General features: G+C 34.2%; 2 protein-coding genes and 1 pseudogene across 3 annotated transcripts; 2 read left to right on the top strand and 1 right to left on the bottom strand.

Moving 5' to 3' along the window:
• Nucleotides 1-1,559: 1,559 nt before the first annotated feature.
• Nucleotides 1,560-5,561, top strand: LOC149527314 (S-adenosyl-L-methionine-dependent methyltransferases superfamily protein). Its single transcript, XM_089783339.1, has 10 exons — nt 1,560-1,662; nt 1,774-1,843; nt 1,931-2,056; nt 2,152-2,215; nt 2,311-2,398; nt 3,089-3,173; nt 3,264-3,320; nt 3,743-3,859; nt 4,492-4,562; nt 4,817-5,561. Exons 1-10 carry the CDS (start codon nt 1,562-1,564, stop codon nt 5,274-5,276), a joined length of 1,239 nt encoding a protein of 412 aa, XP_089639465.1. The 5' UTR covers nt 1,560-1,561; the 3' UTR covers nt 5,277-5,561.
• Nucleotides 5,562-6,000: 439 nt separating this feature from the next.
• LOC110415657 (branched-chain-amino-acid aminotransferase-like protein 1) lies at nt 6,001-15,597 on the top strand. Of its 2 annotated transcripts, XM_089783337.1 has the most exons (20): nt 6,004-6,501; nt 7,606-7,704; nt 8,448-8,519; nt 9,033-9,125; nt 9,391-9,528; nt 9,745-9,803; nt 10,208-10,310; nt 10,708-10,896; nt 11,008-11,108; nt 11,766-11,820; nt 11,983-12,069; nt 12,246-12,297; nt 12,521-12,606; nt 12,806-12,859; nt 13,311-13,394; nt 13,606-13,677; nt 14,257-14,337; nt 14,875-14,910; nt 15,055-15,203; nt 15,324-15,597. In XM_089783337.1, the coding sequence occupies exons 1-19, from the start codon at nt 6,409-6,411 to the stop codon at nt 15,181-15,183; spliced, it is 1,683 nt and encodes a 560-aa protein (XP_089639463.1). In that variant the 5' UTR covers nt 6,004-6,408; the 3' UTR covers nt 15,184-15,203; nt 15,324-15,597. The 2 variants fall into 2 exon arrangements, with proteins under 2 accessions (XP_089639464.1, XP_089639463.1); XM_089783338.1 differs by lacking the exon at nt 12,806-12,859 and having other exon boundaries at nt 6,001-6,501.
• Nucleotides 15,598-16,203: 606 nt separating this feature from the next.
• LOC110415825 (AP2/ERF and B3 domain-containing transcription factor At1g50680 pseudogene) lies at nt 16,204-17,996 on the bottom strand (annotated as a pseudogene).
• Nucleotides 17,997-23,705: the final 5,709 nt, after the last annotated feature.

Raw genomic sequence — 23,705 nt, 5'->3', positions numbered from 1 at the left:
TGGGTTTTCTCACAGGCAACGAAAGTTGCCTTAACGTTAATCTCCAGCATCCTTGATGGCCAGAAGCTGTCTTCTGGGTACTGCAAGTCGGCATCCCAAGCCTGGCAAGAAGTTAAGTAACAAACGGGAGTTGATGACATATCTTCTGAGAAATTAGTGGGAAGCAATGGCGATATATCCAGAAGGTAATTTGAAGCATTTTGCAGCAAAGAAGCTCTTGATATATAGCGATAAATGCAGTCAAACATGGTTTACGGGAAAAAGGTCAAACATGTGACCAGACTACTGAGTGAGAATGTTTCCAAGATAGCCTATTATATCAGTCAAACATACAGTCTAGGGCAAAAACCAGCTCCTACTTTTCGTCTAGTCGTTTAACTGGGAATGCAAGCAAACACAAACATAGGCACAATGTTGACCTGTCTGCCTCAAAATTTTAGAAACAGTTGTTGTAACAAACAAGATCCGGTAAAATGGGAACTATAGCCTTCCCCTGCGGAAGGATGATAGGGACAAATCGAATTATGGTTCAAATTTTTGTGCGGTATGATGTCCTAGAGATTCAATTTTTTTTAATTATAAAAATTAAATTATTAAATTTTTATTTTGAATTAAATAAATTTTTAATTTTAATAAAAATTATTCATCATTTAATTTAATATTTAATTAATATTTTCTATTCATATGACAAAAGTAAAACGTAAAATTATTTTCCAACCGTCAATTGTCAAAATCATGAAAAATATCATTTCTTGATTGAGTCCTTTCAAAATTTTTTATTTTTTTTATTTTGGAGAAAAAGAAGAGAAATTTTGAAAAATCACTAAAGAGGATGAATAGAGATAAATTAAAAAATGATTTTCTTTTTTGTAATTTCGACGTCAATCCATGATTGGCATTTTGGATTTTGATTTTGTCACGAACCATCTTAGTTTTTATATCAATTTTAACTCAACACCATCGATTCAACAACTTTTCAAATCAAAATCACGTAACTCTAAAAAATTTAAGATCAATTCATTAGAAATAATTTATTTAAACTTTTATATATATTTATATATATATATGATAACAATCACATCCATATCTAATATAAAATTATGAATTAAAAATAAGAAATATGATATAAAAAAATTTCTTAATCTCATTATTGTATGAAAAGAAAATAGTCAATTTGTCATTAAATGTTCAACTCTTTTATTTTCATGAAAATTGAAATAAAATAATAAATTTGATATTAAATTTTGAAAATTTGTTTTTATAATATAGATGCTCAATATTTTTTATTATAAAAAAATTCAAGAAAAAAAAATTTATAATATAAAAAATTCAGAGTATATAAGGGTCTGAAAAATTAAAAAGATTTGGACGAAGTATTTACTTGGAAATAATGTAATAATTGAAACAAAGCAAGTAAAATAGTTCGATTTATTTGGGCCAAACTAGGCCTACCCTGACAAACCATTTAGAAAATTGGCCCAAATGAGTTGGGCCATCTGCTTCCTGGCTCTGAAACCTTAAACCTCCGAAAAACCCCAAGACCCAAAAGCGCGCGTCAATGATGGCGGAACGAGAGCCGGATCCGAAGGCTCCTCCGGGTCTCCATCTGCTTTCCGCTTTCCTGGCCATGGAAACCACCGATACTGTGCTCAGTTTAGCGAGGTTTGTTCTCCATAAACCCGGCCGCATTTAGCTTTTACCGCCGCAGCTGAGCTTAGTCTTTTCCTTTTCTTCTTGTTTATATTATGAATTTAATCAGCTTAGCTTTGATAGGGAATGTGGAGGAGGAAAGATTACAGATGAAGTGCAAACATTCATTTGTAATGAGTGTCTAGATTTCTCTGTGAGTTTTGTTTATTCTCTTGGATGATGGGAATTTTAGTTTAATAAACCTGGTTTAAGGGTTTTTTTTTTTTTGTGAATTTTACAGATTGGAAAAGGCAATGAATACATGAAGAAGTTTTTGAAGAAGATTATTACAGAGGTTGAGTCAAGAAATGGGTATGTGTTGGATGATTTATATGAAGAATATGTTCCCTACATGACTTCTTCCAAGGTAAAGATTTTGGCCCAATGGGGTTTTACATTGCTTTTCGAACTTTCTTATTAGTGGAACTTTCATTGTTCTTGATGGAATTTCATGTTTTCTAGGATTTTAATTTGTTCAAAGAAACTGGGAGGGTCCTCAAACGCATTTCTTTTCTTTTTCTTGCTGGTAACAGATACTACTAGTTTCTTGCTGGTTGTCTGGTCTTTTTTTTAGCTTTAATTGCATTGACTCATATTTGATTACTGACTGAATGCATATAGATTGTGTTGAACTCTCGAGTTGTCCAAGTTCAAGGACTCTAGTGGTCCAGCTGCAATGTTCACTCAACATGCTTGAGGGAGATACAGGGTATGTTTAGTTAGTTCGTATTTGGTCTGTGATTTCCATCTGCATGTTGTATTTTCAAAACCACTGCAGTTTCCTCATCATAAACAAGAAAACTGTTTCTGTTTATGATATGTGATGATATGAAGTTTTTAGAACTGGTGAGGTTGAGGTGGGTCGTTTGCTTAGCACTTACGTTAGGTTTGATGTTGGTGGCTGTGGACAGGGAGAAATATCAATGCTTTTGATAGAGTATCAAGTGTTGTGCACAAGCTCAACTTAAGCTTTCAAAACTGTTGTTTTCTCAAATGGATGTGACTCCTCTTTCTTACTTTCTCATGATCTGCTGTGAACAGAATCCAATATCCCCACCCCACTGCAGAGTGATGAATGGCAATCAGTCATTGGAAAATGCCTTCAATCATTATTGCCCTCTTTAGATATTTCTTCTGCACATTAGCTCAGTTCCATTCCCAACTTTTCTGGAATTTCATCAATTTTTGGATGCTCAACAGTGATTAGGTGAATTGCTTCTTGAAAGAACTGATCAACTGCTCATAGAAAGTTTATAATTTGCTGTTTGTTAACTATTTGCATTTTGCATGTGCATTTGGTTTCAGTTATGCATATCATAATTACATTTTTTCTTCCACTTTCTTTGGTTTAGCATGTAAACTAAGATGAATTAGTTTATAATGGCTTTGGTTTATACAGGTGTTCGATTTGGCCCTCCAGTCTTTTCCTATCAGAGTTGATACTTTCTTTTCCACATATTTTCTCAGGGAAATCATGTTTTGAGGTAAGTTACTTGTTCATATATTCTGGTAGGCTGTGTATCATCTCAAATTTGATTTTCTATTTACTGTAGGTGTTTTATGATTAAAAACAGGTTGGATCGGGTGTTGGTTTGGTTGGAATTTGTCTTGCTCATGTAAAAGCCTCCAAGGTTTGTTATGTAATTGAGTAGTATATTAGAAAATTATCTCCACGTATTATAGCATTAGTTTTGCATAATTTTAAATGAACCACACATTTTCCTAATATTTATTGCTTGGTTGCGACTTGCAACTTATAAAGTTAAGTGTCTGCTTTGCCGAATGATAATTGAACTAGAAACCTTCTCAACGTGATCTAGGAAAGATCTAAATAATCTCTCTACTTGGGTTGTACTGCCATCAAACTAATATGCATTCTCCGACCTAAATGCAGTTTAGTAGTTGTTAGTGTTAGTTAATCTTTCATTTTCTTGGCTGTTATTTTGATGCCAATGCCACCGAAATTACTTTTTCTGCTTAACTGTTAATGGGATTAAAATTGTAGTTGGAATTAGCATGCTTTGTGTTCCTTGGTGATTTTTACCTGGTGCAGGTGATGTTAAGTGATGGCGACTTGTCAACTTTAGCTAACATGAAGTTTAATTTGGAGATGAACCACATCAATACAGAAACTGATTTGCTAGAAACAAGTACTGAAAATCCAAAATCGGTGAGTTTTCGTCATGAGTATTTCATACCTTGTCACGTTCCTTGTGCGAACATCAGATTATTGTGTTTTTTGTTGTTGATTCTATTTACAGTATTCCTGGATTTAGACCCTTAAGCTGAAGTGCTGATGAATCGTATCTATGAAAAGAAAGGAAGTGCCAATAAGTTTTATGTTATTCTCAGTGATAATGGAACTATAGTGGTCCATCTCAAAGATCCAACATGGATGGAAATTCATTCTCATATAAATAACCAGATGAATTGTTTGTTGAATCATTGTAGTTTGAATGTCATATTTTAGGGATCCAACGTCTTGAAACCTCGTCATTCTCAATGCATAATTTTCTTGGTGCTTCTTATTCATACTTTCCAGGCACATCAACCAGCTAAATCTTTGACTTGAACCCTGTAAGACCATTTATTCCTTTGGACTTTTTATCATGATAAATTGATGAAAGTAATTTAAAATTTGTGCATCAAATATAGGCATTTGAGGCTCTTTTTTGCTGGTTTTGTTACTGCACTGAACAGATTATTCTTTGCGTGGAAGCCTTAGCCGTTTAAAACTGTGTAATTAAACAAAAAGAGAATCATTGCAGCACAACCAAAGCTGAAATAAATTCTTTATCTTAGGTTAAATGCATTCATCTGCCTTGGGAATCAGCATCTGAAAAGGAACTCCAAGAATTCATACCAGAAATTATGTGAGTATGCTGTTTATCTTTTAATCTATACTTTTTTATTGATTGGAATGGCAAAGGTTGTGTCTGTATTCTACTATGAATACCGTTCACAATTTTAAGAACAGTATTGGTTAATAAACCTACATTATCTAATACAATTCCTGGTCAATTGTTAGTTAAAAAATGATGGTGTGAAAGTTGCAAGATCGAAGCAATCCTTGTTCCTTATCCTCTTTCCTTATCCAACACCATTTTATTCGTATTTCCTTCTACAGTCTAGGCGCTGATGTTATCTATGATCCATCTTGTCTTCCACATCTTATTCGACTACTGGCCATTCTTTTGAATAAAAAGAAGTCATGTGACAAGAATCAGGAAGGAAGTTCCCGGAACTCTTCAACCGAAGTCATATGTGCAGATGGTAAAGTAAACAGTGCCAGCCAAGGACAAGTTCTCAATGCCCATGATTCAGATTCATCTAGTTCTCATGCTTATGACATCCATATCACTGGAGTCAACAATGCTGCCAGTCTTGGATCAAGGACAGACCCAGTTGCTTACATTGCTTCTGTCATTCGGAACATCGATACATTCAATCATTTTCTTGCACTAGCAGACCAGGCTGATCTTACAATCACAGACCTAACAAGTACACTAAGGCCCCTTGATTTGCTTCCTTATATGAAGTCATACGATCGTTCAAGCATAAGGTTGTTTACTGTTACATCTAAATAACTAGATCCATATCTCTCTTGCTGATTGGCTCCCCTACAAATTCAACTTTTTTTTGGTTTTTTATATTGGGGGTGCAGAGAGAGAGTAGGTTTTGGCATGTTGTAATGTTCAACTGCTTTGGAAGTTGGGCAAATCTTGTAATGAAGTGAAAGATTGATGCTATACTAGACTCCTCTCTCTCCCCGTAATATAAATATAAAGTATTAACAGTTATATAGATAATTATGAACACAAAATGTTTACATAATTAGTCAATGAGTGCCAACGATCTAAATGTTTATTAAACTGTGTTGCATGACACAATACAATTAACATGTTTATTGAGTAAACCAAATTATATTTGTAAGATATGATATGATGGAAAATTTGTCTAATGATCTATTTGAACACTATTACCATGACTAATTTATTTAAATTTGTATTAAATATGTTTGTAAATGAATTACATAAATTTTATAATCGACACCATAACTTGATTAATTAAACGATTAAATAATTATTAAGTAGATTAAGTAAATTTAACCTGTACAAAACACACAATTGTTGTACCCAAAATTACCTAGTGTAATATATGCCTTGTTGAAACCAATGAATATGCTTATCCAAATTTCATAGTTATCTTGAAATGCCCTTTTTTTCCCTTCGAAAGATTACTTTAGAATTCAACAATTTGCGGGTTCCACTTTCAGGAAACTACACCTACAAAACAAGGTGGTGGCATGATGTTATTGATTCTCAGTAGCTTTCATGCGCAATCTTAATACTAAAGTTGTTCATAGTTAGTAACAGAGAAGGGGGAATATTGATTTCTCAAAGTTGAAATTTGACAACAAAACTTAACAATAACTTCCAGAAATGGAAAACCTCCCTATTAATTGCTCAAATTTACTTAATGGGTTCCAACGTTTACTCTTCTCCAGCTTTTCATGCACTGGCTTTTTCTGTTTTCACCTAAACGAGGTTGGTTTCTACTTAGGCCATCATTGCAGTTTAGCTGCGGTATCTATTCCCAAGACAGCTGCCACTCAGCAACTATAAAGAAGGATTCTTTTCTCTGCTGATTATCCTCAACTTCTGTAGAATCATTTCTGTACACAAAGTAGACCATTGTCCTTAGCCATAACTAACAGAAATGGGAGACCAAAAGCAAGAAGAAATTGAGGTTATCCACTCATGGTCTGCTCCGAGATCACTCAGTACTAGTCTGATGTACTCTTTTGCTCAGGTAACACCAGTGTTTTTTTTTAAAAAAAATTTTCTGGGTTCGATGATTGGCTGGTGAGAAAGTTGAGAGGAAAAAGTGAAGAAAATGAAATTAAATTCTGAATCTTTCTTGTGATATAATATATGGGTTGGTTTGAAATTGGAACTTTTGATTGAATTATAAGTACCCGATGACATGGCTGAGAAACTTGGGAAAGAATGAAGAAGATGAGAGTAAAATTTGAAACTTGCTTTTTATTTAACATGTGGGTTATTGAGAGGATGCAACCTTGATGAAATCGTTCTGGTGGTGTTCTACTTCTGGTAATCTGATTTGTTGCCGATAAATTTTACGAAGAATGAGGAAGATGAGGGTAAAGTTTGAATCAATCTTGTTTTCTAATATGGGGTTGCTGACAAAATGGAACTATTGATCCCTTTGTAATTAACCCATTAGTTTTGTTGTGTTCTGATTTCTAATTATTTCATTGCTTATGAAGAAGTTGAAAGAATAGTGAAATGGATTATTTTTATTAGGGATGAAATAATTTAGTTATCTAGACTCTGCAAATCTCACTGTTTGGTGGGTTATGGTAATTGATCATGATTTTTACTTCTGGATTACTGGTATCTTCAAGTTTTTGAAGCAAGTTACTGTGCTCTGCTTGTCAGTTTGATCAGAATTCAACTGAATAATGATCCTACTGGTTCTTGGGTTTTCATTCTTGTGCTTTGATGTGGGAATGGGATTTGGTTAGATTTTGGCTATTAGTTTGCTTTGTGAATATGAAAAATAGAGGTGTTCTTCTAAAATCTAACAAACTAGTTGTGATATGTTTGGGTAAACTTGTATTTAGTTGAACTAGATGGTGTCCTATCTTATGGTCTGAGCTATAATTTTTCAGAAACTTATGGAGCATTGAAAGGTTTGTATTGTTTCAGTAACTATAAAATATTAATATGAATCTCAAAACTGGGTTAAGTCTGTGAGTCTACTCTAGGGACAATGCTCGATGGTGAAGCCATAATTTTGTAAACAAGTTTCTCAGTTTGCTAAAAGGTAGATGTTTGCCTCGTTCTTTGGTGATATGCACTTATTAATGGTTTCATTTTCTGCAATTCTTAGAGGGATGACATAGAAGTGCTGGATGAGCCACTCTATGGAACTTTTCTAAATGCGACCGGTGTTGAAAGGCCCTACCGTGAAGAGCTTCTATCTAAGATGGTATGTCACATAAGCTTAACCAATGTTTTCTAGTTGGTGCTTCTTTCCTTGCTTTTTAAGATGGAAAAAAAAGGTTTAGATCTTAAGATTTTCACTTTATTGGAGCATTTTTTTTTATTTTCCTTAAAACAGAGATGTTGTGCCTTATGTGATTAAAGTTCCCAGGAGATGTTGACTTTAATTATGTTTGAAAGACCAAATATCTTTTAATTTTACTTCTCTGAATAATTTTATTGACATTATTATGGGACAAGCTGTAAACCATATGGATGAAAAGGTGAAAGTCCACATGAGATTTATGTTGCATCACCTTAGGAAGGTGCCCAACATTAACCCAATCAAACTGATCGACCTTTAACTTTCTAGAGAAGTCAGATGACCAACTCTAGTACCACAGAAATTACCCTTTTTAAAATAGGGGATGCTGTCCCCAATTGAAATCACTGTTTCATCTCTATTTAGATCGGAAATAAAAAATGGCAACTGGAAGGTCTGAATGGGAGTTGTTATTTTCTACAGCATAATATGTTAGAAATGGGTTATGTGCTTTGCTCCAATTACTCTGTAATCGTGCGGAATGCTACTTTCTTTTTATCTTTGCTCTGGGAAACATATTGCATTCTGTTTCTTATGTCTGATCCTTTCAATATAAACAATGTCTTTTCTGTTTCTGGTTCCCCTCTATGTATGCTTTCTTTCACTTGCTCTTATCATCTCCCTCTTATATATATTTTTTGGAATAGGAATGCAATGGTAATAGAGTTGTGAAAGAGATAATTTACGGTCCAGGAGGAAAGAAGTATCGTTTTTGTAAGGTAAACTATAAGTTTTTCCATCTAGCAAGCGTAAGTCCACTCCGAGAATTTTTATTTCCAAGTAAATTCTGCTAAGAACTTATTCTAATCTGAAAATTGATTGCTGCTAATTTTTCTTTTTTCAAATATTTATGTTGAATTGTATGGCTTTGCTTAAGAAAGCTAGAATTTTTTTTGGTCCTTTGGGAATCAAAGGAGTTAATTTTTTAAGTTATTTTAATTTGTTCTGGTCTAATTAATGTTTCAACTGTGCATGTTAGATTAAAAGTCTGACTCTATTCTAAGTATGTTTTACATACAAAAGTGTGTTGACTTTCAATGAAAGAAAGTTTCATGGGTTTTATAGGTCGACTTTGGCTTTTTCCTTAAATATTCAAACTCCAGTAAAATTGAGAGAAATGTATAGTGGAAAGCATCAGCAGATTCTGCTATCTAACTCTTGGTTGTCATAGCTAGAAAATTTAATCTTTGAGTTGATATTTTATAAATTAATTTCCCTCTCTTTGCAAACAGCATATAGCAAAGCAACGGGTTCCTGGTTTGCCAAGTGACTTGCTGCAGAAAGGGAAACACTTTATACTGATAAGAAATCCCCTTGCTGTACTGGTAAGATGTTTGAGAACATTTATCTCAATTCACTTAGATAAAGAAACCATATAAGTAAACTAAAAGAATAATGCATGTAAATAGTAAATTCTATTTTTTTAGAAATGAACTTCATGTGTTAATAAAGGCATTGGAAATATTATTCTCTTGAGAGCTCATACTAAACCAAGATTGATAATTTAAGGCTTAGTGCTTAATGTACTAACTTTTGTTATCTCTGCCGTTATTCATTGATTTTTTTATGTTTTGTTTATTGTCTTGTCAGCCATCCTTTGACAAGGTAGTGCCTCCATCCATTCTTGAGTTAGGTTTGGGAGAACTAGTTTCCATATACAGTGAGCTTTGTGCATTGGGAAAGCCCCCACCTGTCATTGATGCGGCAGACCTTCAACAAAATCCCGAGGTTATATATTTTTTCAATAAGTTAACCTGCTGAAAGCTTATTATCATACTGCATATGAATCTTACAGTGCATTGAGCTATTTATGTTCTCAAACCTTGAAATCTCATGCTTGTTCTCTCCTAGATTATTCTTATATATATTTAATATCCAACGGGTATGTTAAATTTACAATTGCTGCATATATTTTTTGTATTTATTCATCTTATTGATGTGCAGGCTACTTTACGTGGTCTTTGTGAAGATTTAAATATTCCTTTTCAAACTGCAATGCTCAGGCACGTGGAAATTTATTTTAATCTAAAACTTTTAAATCCATTTACTGGCTCTTCCTGCAGCGCAAGTTACTTAACTCCCTCATTCATGGCAGTCTTGATGAGCTGGTCAAATGATGGCTTAGTTTAGGTCAATAAATCTTATGCTGACTGACCAGGATTGTTTAGTCAAATAGTTAATAATCACTGTGCCATCTCATGACATTTGATATATCTCTTTCTTATAGACCATATCTTTCTCTTGCATGTGTCCCCTTTTTAAATTTCTTTGGAAACACCTCCACTTCTACTAGAATAACTGTTTGATGCTGTCGTATCTCATACTTAATGCTCAAAGTTATTATTTTATACTTGGTTTTTCTACTAAAATAATAATTTCATCATCATGGTGGTCAAAACTTGATCAGATGGGAAGCTGGTCCAAAACCGATAGATGGTCTTTGGGCTCCGTGGTGGTATAAAAGTGTGCATAACTCGACATGCTTCACACCCACAAGAAAGTACCCTAGGGTATGTGACCTATTCATTCTTTTCATGTTGAATTTTGAATTGTAAATCAGTTGCTGTCTTAACTAAATCTATAAAGTCATCTTATATTTCAAGTCTTGATGCGCTGAAAATAGTTATTTTATGAAAGAAACAACTATCAAAGCTCGTTTTAAAGGCTTAGAAAAACAGATTGGTGCTTTTTTGACAGTATTGTTGGCCCTTGTCCTTGGATTAGAAGCTATAACATGAATCTTTTTGCTTTTCGTCTGGTAAACTAATCTATCTATCATCTAGATAATGAAAGTTCATGCTTTTTTACTTCAAAAAATTTATATCTTGGAATTAATTACAAGCAGAAGTATTGGAATAATTGATGAAGTGTTGATATAGTTATGTCTAATCTTGCATCTGTTTTCAGGCATTTCCTTTCTCATTTTATGACTTGTTGGAGCAAAGTCTACCTTTCTATAACATGCTTAGGCGCCATGTGAGGCATACATCATCCCTTCTAAAATCCCCCTTACCTGTTCCTGATCTTCCGGTTCCTGAAAATGAGAAGCTGCTGGCTTGGGTTGGTGATGAGATTGTACCTCGTGAGAGTGCAAAGGTTCTTAATCATAGAACCATTATAGATCTGTTGTTCATTGACTTTCCTTTATGAGCGTTAATGCATAGGTACATTAGGTTTCTCATTCTTAACTTGTGAGATGTATACCAGGTTTCAGTGTTTGATTCAGTTGTTCAAGGTGGTGATGCTGTGTGGGAAGGACTTCGAGTTTACAGTGGAAAGATATTTAAGCTTGAAGAGCATTTAGATAGGTTGGTGAAACTAAATGCTTAAAAGATGACAAAAGCTGTATTTGGTTTTGTTGCTGAGTGCTGTCATATGATTTGTGCAACTTAGTTGGTCAAAATATCCTTGCATGATGTGCCAGTGATGCTTCTATGTTTTCTGAGTTGACTAGTTATACTAATTGATGAGTGTATATTTTAAATTCCACAGCTTTTATAAACAACTTTTAGAAATGCATGGTATAGCATGCTGTATTTTTTTTGGCATGCTATTTCTAGGTTTATTTCTCTGAATTTTCTGCGGCTGATGCTAAGAGATGTGGACATTAGTCTTGAGTGCTTTGTGAAACACGGAAGTAATGCTCACTTGGTTTCTTTTTACTCTTTTCTTTTATATTTTTTCTTTAAATAATTAGCAGATAATATTTCCCCTTCTTGTGGCTAATAACTTCTTTACTTTTATGGGATGTTGCCAGGAACCATGAGATTATGAATTTCCTTTAGTAGGACTTGCAGTAGTATACTAGTTAATTAGCACATTTTCAAACAAAAAAAAATCTGCCTATTTGTGGCCCCATTCTTTTATCCTATGTGTGATCATATGGCAAAAGATGAATAAATGACACACATGTGATCTTCAGAACTATATGAGTCCTCACTGATACTTTTGGTTCATTTCACAAGGATGTTTGATTCTGCAAAGGCTCTGGCTTTCAACAATGTTCCAACTCGTGATGAGGTGAGGATCCGCAGATGAATTTGAATTCACTTTCTGTGAAAATATCAGCACTTCATGGTACTGGGCATTGGTTGACGGCCGTGGTTTGTGCGAGCATGTATTGCTTCGGCACTTGCAAGGAAGTTCATTGGTTGATTTTATTAACATGAGGCATTATTGCAGATCAAAGAGGCTATCTTCAGAACTCTCAATGCCAATGGAATGTTTGATAATACACACATTCGACTAACACTTACTCGTGGGAAAAAGGTATGAAACATTTTTGCCTTCTCTCTGTCTCTCTATACGCTAGTAATGATTGAATTGCCTTAAGTACTGCACCTCTAAAAGACAAGATGGTGCAAAAAGTTGGATGTTGCTGTTCATAAATTCTTGTTAGGCCTAAGAATTTCTTCACTGATTTGCTGTAAACTCATCTTGTTCAGGTTACCTCTGGGATGAGCCCGGCATTTAATCTTTATGGCTGCACTTTGATTGGTAAAATGATTTTAAGTCCTTCATATACAAGAGACATATTCATAAATTCTTATTTCTATTCACACATGGATGTTAACTGTAAATTGATACAACACTAAGAATGTGCTATTGTAGTGCATCTGCATAATATTAGTTGAATTATTTTTGTCAAGTATAGAACTCGCTTCTATGATTTGTGGTTTTTCAGCTGATACGCTTATGTTTTCTGTGAAAAAAAATGCAGTGCTTCCTGAATGGAAACCCCCTGTTTATGACAATGTGAGTGGTATAACACTGGTTACTGCTACTACACGACGTAATTCTCCAAATGTAAGATTCCTGGTGTCTTTTCTTGCCACTATTTGTGACTTGCTAGAAAAGTTTAACAGAACATATTTATGTCTGGTCTCCCTGTGGCTTATGAGGGAAGAAATGCTGGGTGTTTTGTTTCTATTTAATAGTATTTGCCTTTAGGAAATTTTATCTTCCTATGACCCAGCTGACTTTGAGTCATTTTCATCCCCTTCAGAATTTGGACTCGAAGATTCACCACAATAATCTTTTGAATAATATACTAGCGAAGGTATTGTCCTACCCAGGACTTTGATATGATTAGATGACAAATCTGATAGTAGATAAAGCTTAGATCTAATTTGTGATTTGAATTGTTATTTTCATTCTCTCATGCAATACAGGCAAGTGTAGTTCTTGATTTGATAGCTTTCATATCATGAAATGCTCCGGTTCCTAATGTTAACTGATTTATGATATTTTGCATGATAATAACTGTGTTAAGTTGTGAGTTTTCTTATTAGAAAGTGGCAGTGGACCTTTTCAATCTCTGAAACGTAAAAGTTTCATCTGGGTTTGGTTATTGGTGGATTGTTCAGCTTAAGGATGTAAACCATGACCATGTGATATAGCCATTGTGTTGACTCTGTTAAGGTGGCGTGTTATGTTGGTACTGCTAATGCCAGATATGTATTTTGTTGAATTATGACTTGGCCTTAATTGATTTATGTGGTCTGGTGCAGGTAGAAGGGAACAATGCAAGTGCTGGTGATGCGATCATGCTTGACAAGGATGGTTATGTATCCGAAACAAATGCCACAAACATTGTAAGACTATGCTTTTGCTTCAATTTCTGATTTTAGGTCTATGTGTGAACCATGAAATTTAGTAACACAATGATGGAGTATTTATATTGGTATGCTACCTGTTGGCAGATAGCATTTTAGTTGTTAAAAAGACATTTTTTTCCTAAACACGCATGTGCTTTGCAAGTTGAAAATCTCTACCTGAGAAGCATTCTTCTGCTTCATGTTGCAGTTTTTGGTAAAGAAAGGCCGTGTTTTGACACCTCACGCTGATTATTGTCTTCCAGGGATTACTCGACAAACTGTAAGTTGCCTAAACTTTCATTTTAGCTGTAATTTATGTCCTGGCTGATGGAACTCCCAACTTCCTGATCTCAAGGAATCAAGTAGCCATATAGGTAGATGAAAAGTGGTTCAATATCTCATCGTTGAACATGGCTAAGTTTGAATACATATTGCCTACTTGATTTCTGTAGCAGAATAAGCAACAAAAAGTTTATTGATTAAGTGTGACCATAAATGATTGCTATCTCTCAATATATTGGTACAATTCAGGCTGTAGTGTATGATGATATGAATTGGCATCTCTAAAATCTACCCTGCAATTAAGGATGTGATAACGCAAATATGCAGAACAAGAACCTCTTCGCTTTTTGCTTTTGTTCAACATATTATATATCCATCATTTAAGTAAATACTTAAAAAGATCATCCAACAATGTTCTTTTTGTCAGGATATGTTCCTGTGTAAAAATTAAATGAACATATTAAAAATTTTCTTTCCTTTTAATGGATAAAATATGGTAAAATATTAAAACTATTTAGTCAGTACTTTGTATTATCTTTTTGGTGCTGATATGACCCTCCTGTCGTTGGCATTGCAGGTCATGCAGCTTGTTGTCAAGGAAAAATTTGTCCTAGAGGAGCGAAGAATTAGCTTATCTGAGTTCCATACAGCAGATGAGGTTTCCAGTTGTTTTTCTATAGAATACATTTCAAGAAATACGTCCAAAATTTTGAATGAACTGGTCCTCTGTTTTACAATGATATCTTTGATGAAGTTCCTTTGATCTATAGTAAAAGGCCTTAGTACCTGCAGAGTAATGACTGGTTGCTTCTATTCTAGGTCATATTATAAAGTTCAGTGGCAGTTTTTTGTTATAAGACAAGTGTTTATAATGATACCTTTATCCAGATACCTTCACATAGAAGCCATTCCGGTTGTTTCTATTAATTATATCCTTCCGCTCAGACTCCAATAGCTAGTTCTGTCTAGAGTAGTTATTATTTTGAGTGTTTGAAGATGCTGACTAAAATATGATAACTGCTGCCTATAAAGGCGTGTACATTTGTAAACAATTGAAACACACCCTTAATGTTAAATTTGTGAACACAGGATATTTTTGGCACAATATTCAAAATGACTTTAGATACATCTTCCTTGCTTGTAAATTTTTCTTTTACATGTGTTTGAAGCTATGATTAAAAAGGATTCCCTGCAGGTATGGACTACTGGAACAATGGGAGAACTCAGCCCGGTGAGTTCCTTCTTTCTAAATATTCAATTTAGAATCTTAGTGGACTGAGAGGGAGAGTATTCAATTTTGCTGTTTGCGTTTTCAACACAGGCTGGCTACTTTATTCCCTTGTTCAATCTAGATGATGAAATATCCTTTTAACAGGTTGTAAACATTGATGGGCGCATCATTGGTGATGGGAAAGTGGGGCCTGTTACTCGAAGATTGCAACATGCTTACAAAAAGCTGACAGAAGATTCAGGAGTGCCTATACCAACCAACAATGAATCATGAATAATATTATTTTGAAGAAGGTTCACTCTCTTTTGCATTATTTTCCACTTAAGATTTATTTTATCTGTCCTCTAGCTTCCCGATTGAGATGCATTTCCATACTTCTAGTGTAAGTAATGGAAATTCCTCATATATACCAGGTCATCGTTACCATTTACCAACGGGCAGCGCATCTCAAGATGAATATGAGTTAGGATTGCTTCCGGAGCCATCATTACTAGAGATTTTGGATGCATGACTCTTGTTCAGTATGAAAATGGGTGTTCTCTTGTTTGTTATTGGCAAGATACTTTTGGTGTGGAGCAACCTCCAGATAAATAATGCATTCAATAATTGTGAAAACCCCTTGTATCAGTCCTCTGTCATGAATTATATCATCAATTTCAATAATATGCTCTAAGATATCTATCTTCATGTCTTAGTCTTCAATTGCATTTGCCTGTTGAGTTTCTAGAGAAATGCTGGGTTGAGGAAAGCAACTTGGACAGCAAGGCAATATGTAATACTGATGTCTCAAGACTAATGTTAGTTGACAGCGGACACACCATATGTTTCAAGGCATTTTGATTTCAGTTCTGAGTACTGGAATATGCAATTAGCCTTTCTTGTTGCTGTTTCCTAACTTTGCCGCTACTTTGTGAAACAATTTACCTGATCCGATAGCTTCATTATCAAGCAAATTCTCTGTTTCATTTCTATTTTGCCACCTAATGGACAGATATCTTGTGCTATTAGAATTCAGAAGTATTTGGTCAATTGTTTCAAAGGCATACACACAAATGTTTGCTTGTAAAAGAGGCGGGAACTTCAATTTTTTTTATTTTCAATTCTTGTAAAGAAACAGATTCCAGACTAGCATGCTTAATAGTAATTTTGAATCAGACTGTCAAAACTAGAACTTCAGCATCCTTCTCAAAGGATGGCAAGTTCAACATAAACCCAAACTTTTTCCAGCAAAAAAGTGCTCATAAAAAACTTCAAGCCATCATTTGCTGTGATGCTCAATGAAGCATCTCTGCTTCAGTTGATTTGCATACCGAAGAGTTTAAAACCCGTGGTATTAACATCTTCTGTTGCATCTACTGCCATTAGTTCTTGCTCTTGCTTCAGCTGCTTTCCACCATCAAAGGTACAACAATGTCCCAGTCTAAGCCGCAAATCCACTTCTCTTTCAACCTGCAGGTTGGCTGCTGCAGCCCATGCATTATCGTTTCCATAGTTGTTCACATCTATCATGCAGAATCTCTGCACCTCTTGCTCCTTTCTGCTCTCACATACATAGAAAGAAATCAAATCATTAGCTTTCAGTTCTTTTTCCTTCAAAAACCGGTTCCAACCCCTGGTGAACACAAAGCTTTGGCTGCTATTCCAGTAGCAATAACGAAACTTCCATAGCCTCATAAACTTGTCATAGAAAATCAACTCAGCATCACTTCCTCTGCTACCACCGCCCTCAATTGGTGGAAAGTACTTGACAGCATATTTTTTGGGGATAACAAGTCTGTTCAGCTTGCCTACATCGCTTGGTGTTAGCTCCTTCTGAAACAGTTGTTTGCAGCTTAGCCCCTTTTCGCTATCCGTCCCTACAGAGCTGAGATCAATCTCTACTTTGCCATTTCTAGAGCTATGCTTGAGAAAGTCCATGAACTTGTATTGGTAGGAACCATCCCTTATCATGCCTAACACAGCTTCAGCACTGTAATTGCTCTGAAACTTTGGCTCCTCAACCGTGATGTCAGTCAATGGAAAGTTCCTATGAGTGTCTCCAGTACGAAACTTGATTGCTGCACTGTCATAGGCCATAGCCGCATCTGTTTCGGATTTGAAAGTTCCTAGCCAAATCCGGGTATGATTAGCATATAACTGAGCACCCCACTGCCCATTCTTCTGTCGGATAACGCCTTTGAATCTTGATGAGGTACCATTACTGGCGCTTCTTTGGCGTTTCTTTGCAGGGTGACTGGTGCTGATTGAATCTGAAACTTCTGAAGCTGCATTCCCTTCACCACTTGAAATCACACTTAACATCTCTTCGTCCATCGTCTCTAAGAAGTTAAACATATCAATGCGAAAGCAAGTACTGAGGTACTGAAGTAAAAAATATGAAGTTGTTGCTGACAATATATTGCAGAAAACAGAAATCATATCCTAGCTAAATATATTCAGCAAGCAGCTGCTCCATGGTGTCAAACTCCTCCATCGAACTAGTCAGTGCAACACAATAATTGCTAAAGTTTAAATTCAGGTTTCGACTAACAGGGAATAAAATGGAATTATATATATATTTATATATCAGTCAGCCTGAAAGACATTCAGAAAGATAAGATTTGCTAAAGTTTCCTCTAAATAGACAAATCTATTACTCTGGGTTGAAAACCACTAACAGTTAAAACTATACCATATTCATGTAAGATATCTAGCTGTGAACTTGAAACAGAAGATAAACAATGTTGCACATAAGTAACAAGTATCTATATTGTTTATGCCTTGATAACTATTCTGCTGAATCCAACCCTTGAACACTTCTTTAATAGTTATAAATCTTACTTATAAAGAAACTTGGATCCACATTCAAGCAAGAACAAATCTGGATTCTAATCTAAGACTGATTCCTTAGACCAATTTAATAAAATCAAAACAATCATGCCAGAAAAATGTTATCAGTAACTGAAACTAACATGGAAGAAAGTAATTGTTAAAAATCTAAGAGCAGGTACCTGAGTAATTAAGCAGCAGAAAACCAAAGCTGTGGGCTGTCTCTCAATGGCAAACAAGGTTTGTGCTATGAGAAAACAATCATAAGCGCTATTTACTACTTATATGTATTTGGAAGAAACTTGACAAAGAAGAAAGATGTTCCAAAAAGGGCAACAGAATAAGTATCAGAGAAAAATCAGCTCATTGAATTAATTCCAACCTCCATAAGGAACTTTATTTTTGGAAAGAATATAATCCATGTTTGCATTGGAGAGGAAACCCAAATTTCTTCCAAACTTTTAGCAACATGGCTGGTGAACCAACAACCACCAGCAAACAATGACAGAAAGTTCAGAATCCTGGAGAGCCAAAAATTGAGGTCAAAACCCAAAATGCTGAACCTTTTAGGAAACAAAATCAAATGTAAATGGTTTTTCAAAATAACAGAATCAGCATCAAATCACACATCTTATTTCCTTATAGTTCAAGCAGAAGATTTTCTTTTCAAAATTCCTCTAAATTAATGATTCCTAGGTTGCCATGTCCATCAATGTTTACTGAGATACATGAAGTTAATTCTCCAGAATGCTTCTCCAGGATTTTGGCTGTCTCTTAAATAAAAACCAGCAACAACATAAAGATTAGTCATTCACTAAAATATTTGCAGAATTGGGCTTTGATAGTGATTCATAAATCACATAAAAAATTCATCTGGCTGACTTCATGTCCTCTGTTAAAGTCCTGCTAAAGCATAATCACACAGAACACCCTAAAGATTCCCCATGGATGCAACTCCCTTTATTTGTTTTAATATCTCAAAATATCGTTTACTTGGAGACAAAGTCATTGTGCCCTCAGCTTTGCCAAGAACTCAAGAAATCCGAATTCCTACAAGTAAAATTCAATATTTTCCAATTCGAACAAGGCAGTCGTTTTCTTCCCTGTAACCAATCATCCTCGGTGAAAGACAATAAAAATCTCAAATCCTGGGTACAACCATCCATGATCTTCACACCACAACTTGATTTCAACATATATTTGCAGAATTGTTATCTGCAGAATCTGTAGTACAGCAGATGAAAGAACTTGCATTTTTTTTTTAACTTTTTGATAAGCCATGAATTAATTCATTGATAAAAAGTTACTTGAAGCTCATAACCCTCCATAGGTACTCCAAAAGTTTGTCCTGTATCCTCCCACCCTGTAACACTCCTACTAACCATAAGAGACAGATTACAACCTAAGCCCATTAATACTGCAGCCTTCAAATCCACATTCAGTAGCATTAACTAACATTCAACGGCTGAAACATGGGTTTTACCAGTCTCCCAGTAAAAGACAGCTCACTGCAACCAAAAGACACCATCCAGGATGGATCATCCTAGCTTTGAGCCATCAGGGAGCATGCATATTACTCAAGTCAGTATTGCAAGTCCTTTAAGCTTTTCCGATGGTTTCCAATCTACCACCATGTCCCAGTGAAAATGCTCTCATCCAACTTTGTACCCAGACATGCTGTAGGACCAGACAGATGTCGTTTCACATCTTCCCCTTTATTTCCTTTAGGCCATACTGCAGGCCATACTTCTTTATCTAATATGATTGTTATCTGAAGTTTCTTTTTCATTTTCCTGTTTCTGGGTAATTGTCAACTATTTTTCTCAGTGACTTTACCTCTCTTTTGCTTTATTCTATTTGACAAAAAGGAAATCACTATCTAACTATCTGTTTCATACTGTTCTCCATTGCACCTACCATTTTCAGACATGTTGCTTTCGAAAGCTTCATCACCACCTTACATGAGCTGAATTAGGACACACCAATAATTTTGGTATCTTCTCCAATGTTTCCTCAAAAATCAAATTTTCCTTTGGCCTGTTAAATAAGCTTAGCACAAAATTAAGAGTCAATGATAATGTGAATGGAATGCTTATTTTTGAATTCATTCGCTTTCAATCCTACTCTTGTTGCATCTAGTTATAGAATATGTTTTTTATATTAAATTTAACATAAAAATATTTTTTTAATCAAATATCGAGTATCATATTATATGTAAAAAATTTATAAGTTAAATATAAATAATATGTTATATATGTAAAATTTTAAAAAAGTTTTAAAATATATTAATAAAATTGAGGATTAGATAGATAACAAATCGAAAATATGGTTATTTTTAATTTAAACTCTTAACATTTTACCTATTAATATATATTTTTAAATGTATTTTTCATATTAATTTAGTAACTAAAAACTAAAAACATTTATAAGAAAGAGAATTCAATTTTTGTAGTATCTTTTTGTCTAAAAATCTAAATATTAAACCAAAAAAATAAATAAATAACCAAAAATAAAATCTTATAATATATCAATTTGTATTATTTTTTTATTACTATCGTATATTGATAATTATAATTTGAAAATTTATTCAAGTTTCATTAGGAAAATTTGAAAAATAATCTTTCTTTGCAGACTAGATTGGAAAATGCAATGACTTCAAAAAAAAAAAAATCACTTCTCTAAATAGGTAAACATATATAAAGCTTGATCTTCTAAATGCTTACTCTGGATTGAAAACCACTAACAATTAACATTACAACATATTCTTCTACTCAGCTTAGGGGAGCCAGATTTGGATTTGCAGGCCAATTATATTGCTAATAGGTATTGCCATAGTTTAGTTATAACCTATTGTCACTGATCTTAGAGGGCGTTGAATTAATTAATTTAGACTATTAATTTTATCTTTAGGTAAGAAACCATACATTGTAAATAGAGGCGGAGCCGTCATTTTTTAATTTTTAATTTCTTTATTATTATAAGTATAAAACTTGATATATATATATATATAGTATGATTATTTTATAATTACTTTTTAACCACCCATCATTCAAAATTCTGAATTCATAATTGATTGCAAAAATCTTGAAATGATAATAATAATTAGAGATTTGCCAAGACAGTGGCAACAATCCTCTGTCAAGCCAGCAGCCTCTTGGAGAGTGTCTTTAGTGGAGGCTTTGGCCAGCAAAATACAACTCCCTCCTGCAGGACAATCCTCTATCGGGTTTATAAAGCAAGAGAGCAACATCTGCAGGATCCACATGGCAAGTGAAGATTCTAATCCAAGACTTATTGCCAAGACCAATCACTGCAGAAAATTTTATCAGTAGCTGAGAATGCAATGGCCATATATCTTCACAATATCACCTTGCGCCATTATTTATGGTTGGGTGCAAATTAGGAAGGAGTTTAATTGCTATTGATCAATGCCTCTGGCCAAGTTGAACTCATCAAATGCTAGATTACATAGTTCTGCAAAACCTGTGGTAACTAGAATTCCTGTATGCTTTGGACTAAGGGCAGAGCTGCAAAGCCTGGATTGACCTTGGATACCAATTTTCATTATTGGATGATCAATTAATCCCTGATGAACCAAAGACTAATGCTTGAACTTCCTGGTTAATTATAAATCAATAGCAAAAGGCTCAGCTCTGTAATTTCCAGCTGCCAAGTTCTTGGTCTAAAAAAAGACCATGGAATTGCTTCCACATGCTTCTTCATTTTGAAAAATTTAGCTCTTCTTGAGTCACTCAAATATCCCAAGAACCCCATAGTTTCCAATGTAGATATTTGTCAAGTGAGAATGGGTTTTGTCAATTCTTTTTCAGACCAAATATATTGATGATGCCTACTAAGAAAAGATCAGTAAATAAACGATCAATTAACTTGTTTTTTTTCCCAATGAAAAATTTTCTCATTGAATTTGGTTTCTGTGCCCTCTGGTGAAAATCAAGATACCATACCGTAGGACCAATCAATGCCGCCTAAAATCTTCTCTTCTTTATTTCTTTCAGCCATCCATCCTTATTCAAGATCATTGGTATATAAAGTTTCCTTTTTAGTGGCATTGAATGTCCCTTTTGCTTCATTCTACATATATATATATATATATATATATATATATAGTCTTTTTTTTCTTATCTTTTATAACTCTATTTGCTTCCATTGAATTAATAGTATATATGTTGTTAAAAAGCTTAATTTTAATCTCTTTCTGTATTTTTCTTTTTTCTTTCTATATATATATATATATATATATGCTTTGTTTTTCTCACTCTCTTTTATTTGGCAATAAAATATATATAAGAAACAACACACTGAGAGAAGAGAGGGAGAAAGGGTGTTGGGTTGGGGAAGCTTGGAATCATTTAAAGCCCATGTCTCCCCCACTAGAAAACAAGAAGATAAAACAGATGAAAGGGGAGAAAAAGAAGGAAAGAAAGAGAAAGTGAGAGACAGAAATAGTGTAGGGGTTAGAATCTTCTAAAAATAAAACCCTAGATGGCATAAAGAAAACATGATTTTGTTGTTCACCTATGGGGGGCTTAGACTCTCCTACAATGCATGTGAAAAGTGACACATATTTATTTTTAAAAAAAATTAATTTAAATTCCAAAGGAAAAACCAACCACAACATATAACTCTCCTAAGCATACTTTTGTTAATATGTTAATTTATTGGCCATGTGTAAAGTTGTACAGTGCCAAAGCATCCTCTTTAGTTCATTTTCCATTCATTCATTAACAGTGCTTCATATTTATCACAATTTATATCTGTCTTTGCTGCAGTACCATTGATTAATACCTCAAACCACCACTTTTGCATTCACACTTGCCTTTAAAATATTGGTCATCCAAACCCCAACACCATTAAAATTCTTCTGTTACTGATCCTCTTTATATAATAATAATAATAATATATATATATATATATATACACACACACAAAATATTACAGTGATTCATATTTAAAATATTGTCCATCCAAATCTTAACATTGTTAAAATTTTTCTGTTACCGATCTTTTTTTTTTTTATAATATACAAAGTACCATTTTGAACTCAAACCATTTAATTAAAGGTACCAAGCAATCCAAATTGATTATCTGCTCAAGGCATAGCATTGCAAAGGAATAACAAAAGGAAAACTTGCAGCAAAAAATCAAAGGACCATCTACCCCCTAAATGTATAGCTAGCTAGTGGTAAAGGGGATCACATAATTTTATTTTGTCTCTTCATATGATTTTACAACAACGATCAAACTTTAACACTAATCTCTGTTCCTCTGCTCTCTTAAGGACAAGCAAAACCCCACCAACATATCAACTTTTTTTTCGCCTTGGGATTCGACCATGAACATCGTACAAAATTTCATGGGGCCATGATTATCTTCAATGCACAAATGATTTTGATTTGAAGTTATACGGGAGGAAAAAAAAAAAAAGAAAGAAAGAAACCCATCATAGCTATTTTGGTACAAAATTTTTTCATGATATCATGCTTAAGGAAATTTTAACAGAAAGAGAGGTTTTTTAAAGCCTTTCTAAAGCTGCTTGTATGGCAGCCTTTATCCAAGTACTTCACCTTCATAAGTGGTCATAGTTTCAGCTTCCTGTGAGAGGAAAATTCTTGAAGCAGGCTTTCTGATAAATATTAAAATATTCATGGATATCAGCATGTGATCAATCACATATTTCTGCTACTCCTGACAGTGTAAACTTGTTTGAATGGTTCATATATAACTTAAAACATAGTCTAAGTTGTCAATAGGTCATTTTCTTCAGCTACTAATTCTGATTTTTGACTTCATTTAGGATGGATTTGCAGCCAAATTTTGGATTATGAATCATAATCTTGAAGACTTTTATGAAGAAGAAACATCAGCAGAGCAACATTGATAGACTATATGTAATGAAATGGTAAGCACTTTAGTACATAGTTAGTCAACTACATGCTTCTTAAGGGGTTGAGAGTTTGAGGGTTTCA

This window comes from Theobroma umbraticum, unplaced genomic scaffold, assembly GCF_002168275.2.
Source record: "Theobroma umbraticum cultivar Fairchild unplaced genomic scaffold, ASM216827v3 scaffold_147.0, whole genome shotgun sequence".
Taxonomy (NCBI): Eukaryota; Viridiplantae; Streptophyta; class Magnoliopsida; order Malvales; family Malvaceae; genus Theobroma; species Theobroma umbraticum.
Note: the sequence above shows the minus strand (reverse complement) of the source record. Positions and strands in the feature narration are given on the sequence as shown.

Bases quoted from the DNA above. Each gene is read 5' to 3' on its own strand.
- LOC149527314 (XM_089783339.1), top strand. From the start codon at position 1,562: ATGGCGGAACGAGAGCCGGATCCGAAGGCTCCTCCGGGTCTCCATCTG. The intron at 2,216-2,310 runs GTAACAGATACT...GAATGCATATAG, and splicing joins TTCTTTTCTTTTTCTTGCTG to ATTGTGTTGAACTCTCGAGT. The intron at 3,174-3,263 runs GTAAGTTACTTG...GATTAAAAACAG, and splicing joins CAGGGAAATCATGTTTTGAG to GTTGGATCGGGTGTTGGTTT.
- LOC110415657 (XM_089783337.1), top strand. From the start codon at position 6,409: ATGGGAGACCAAAAGCAAGAAGAAATTGAGGTTATCCACTCATGGTCT. The intron at 12,860-13,310 runs GTATTGTCCTAC...GGTCTGGTGCAG, and splicing joins TGAATAATATACTAGCGAAG to GTAGAAGGGAACAATGCAAG. The intron at 13,395-13,605 runs GTAAGACTATGC...TTCATGTTGCAG, and splicing joins AAACAAATGCCACAAACATT to TTTTTGGTAAAGAAAGGCCG.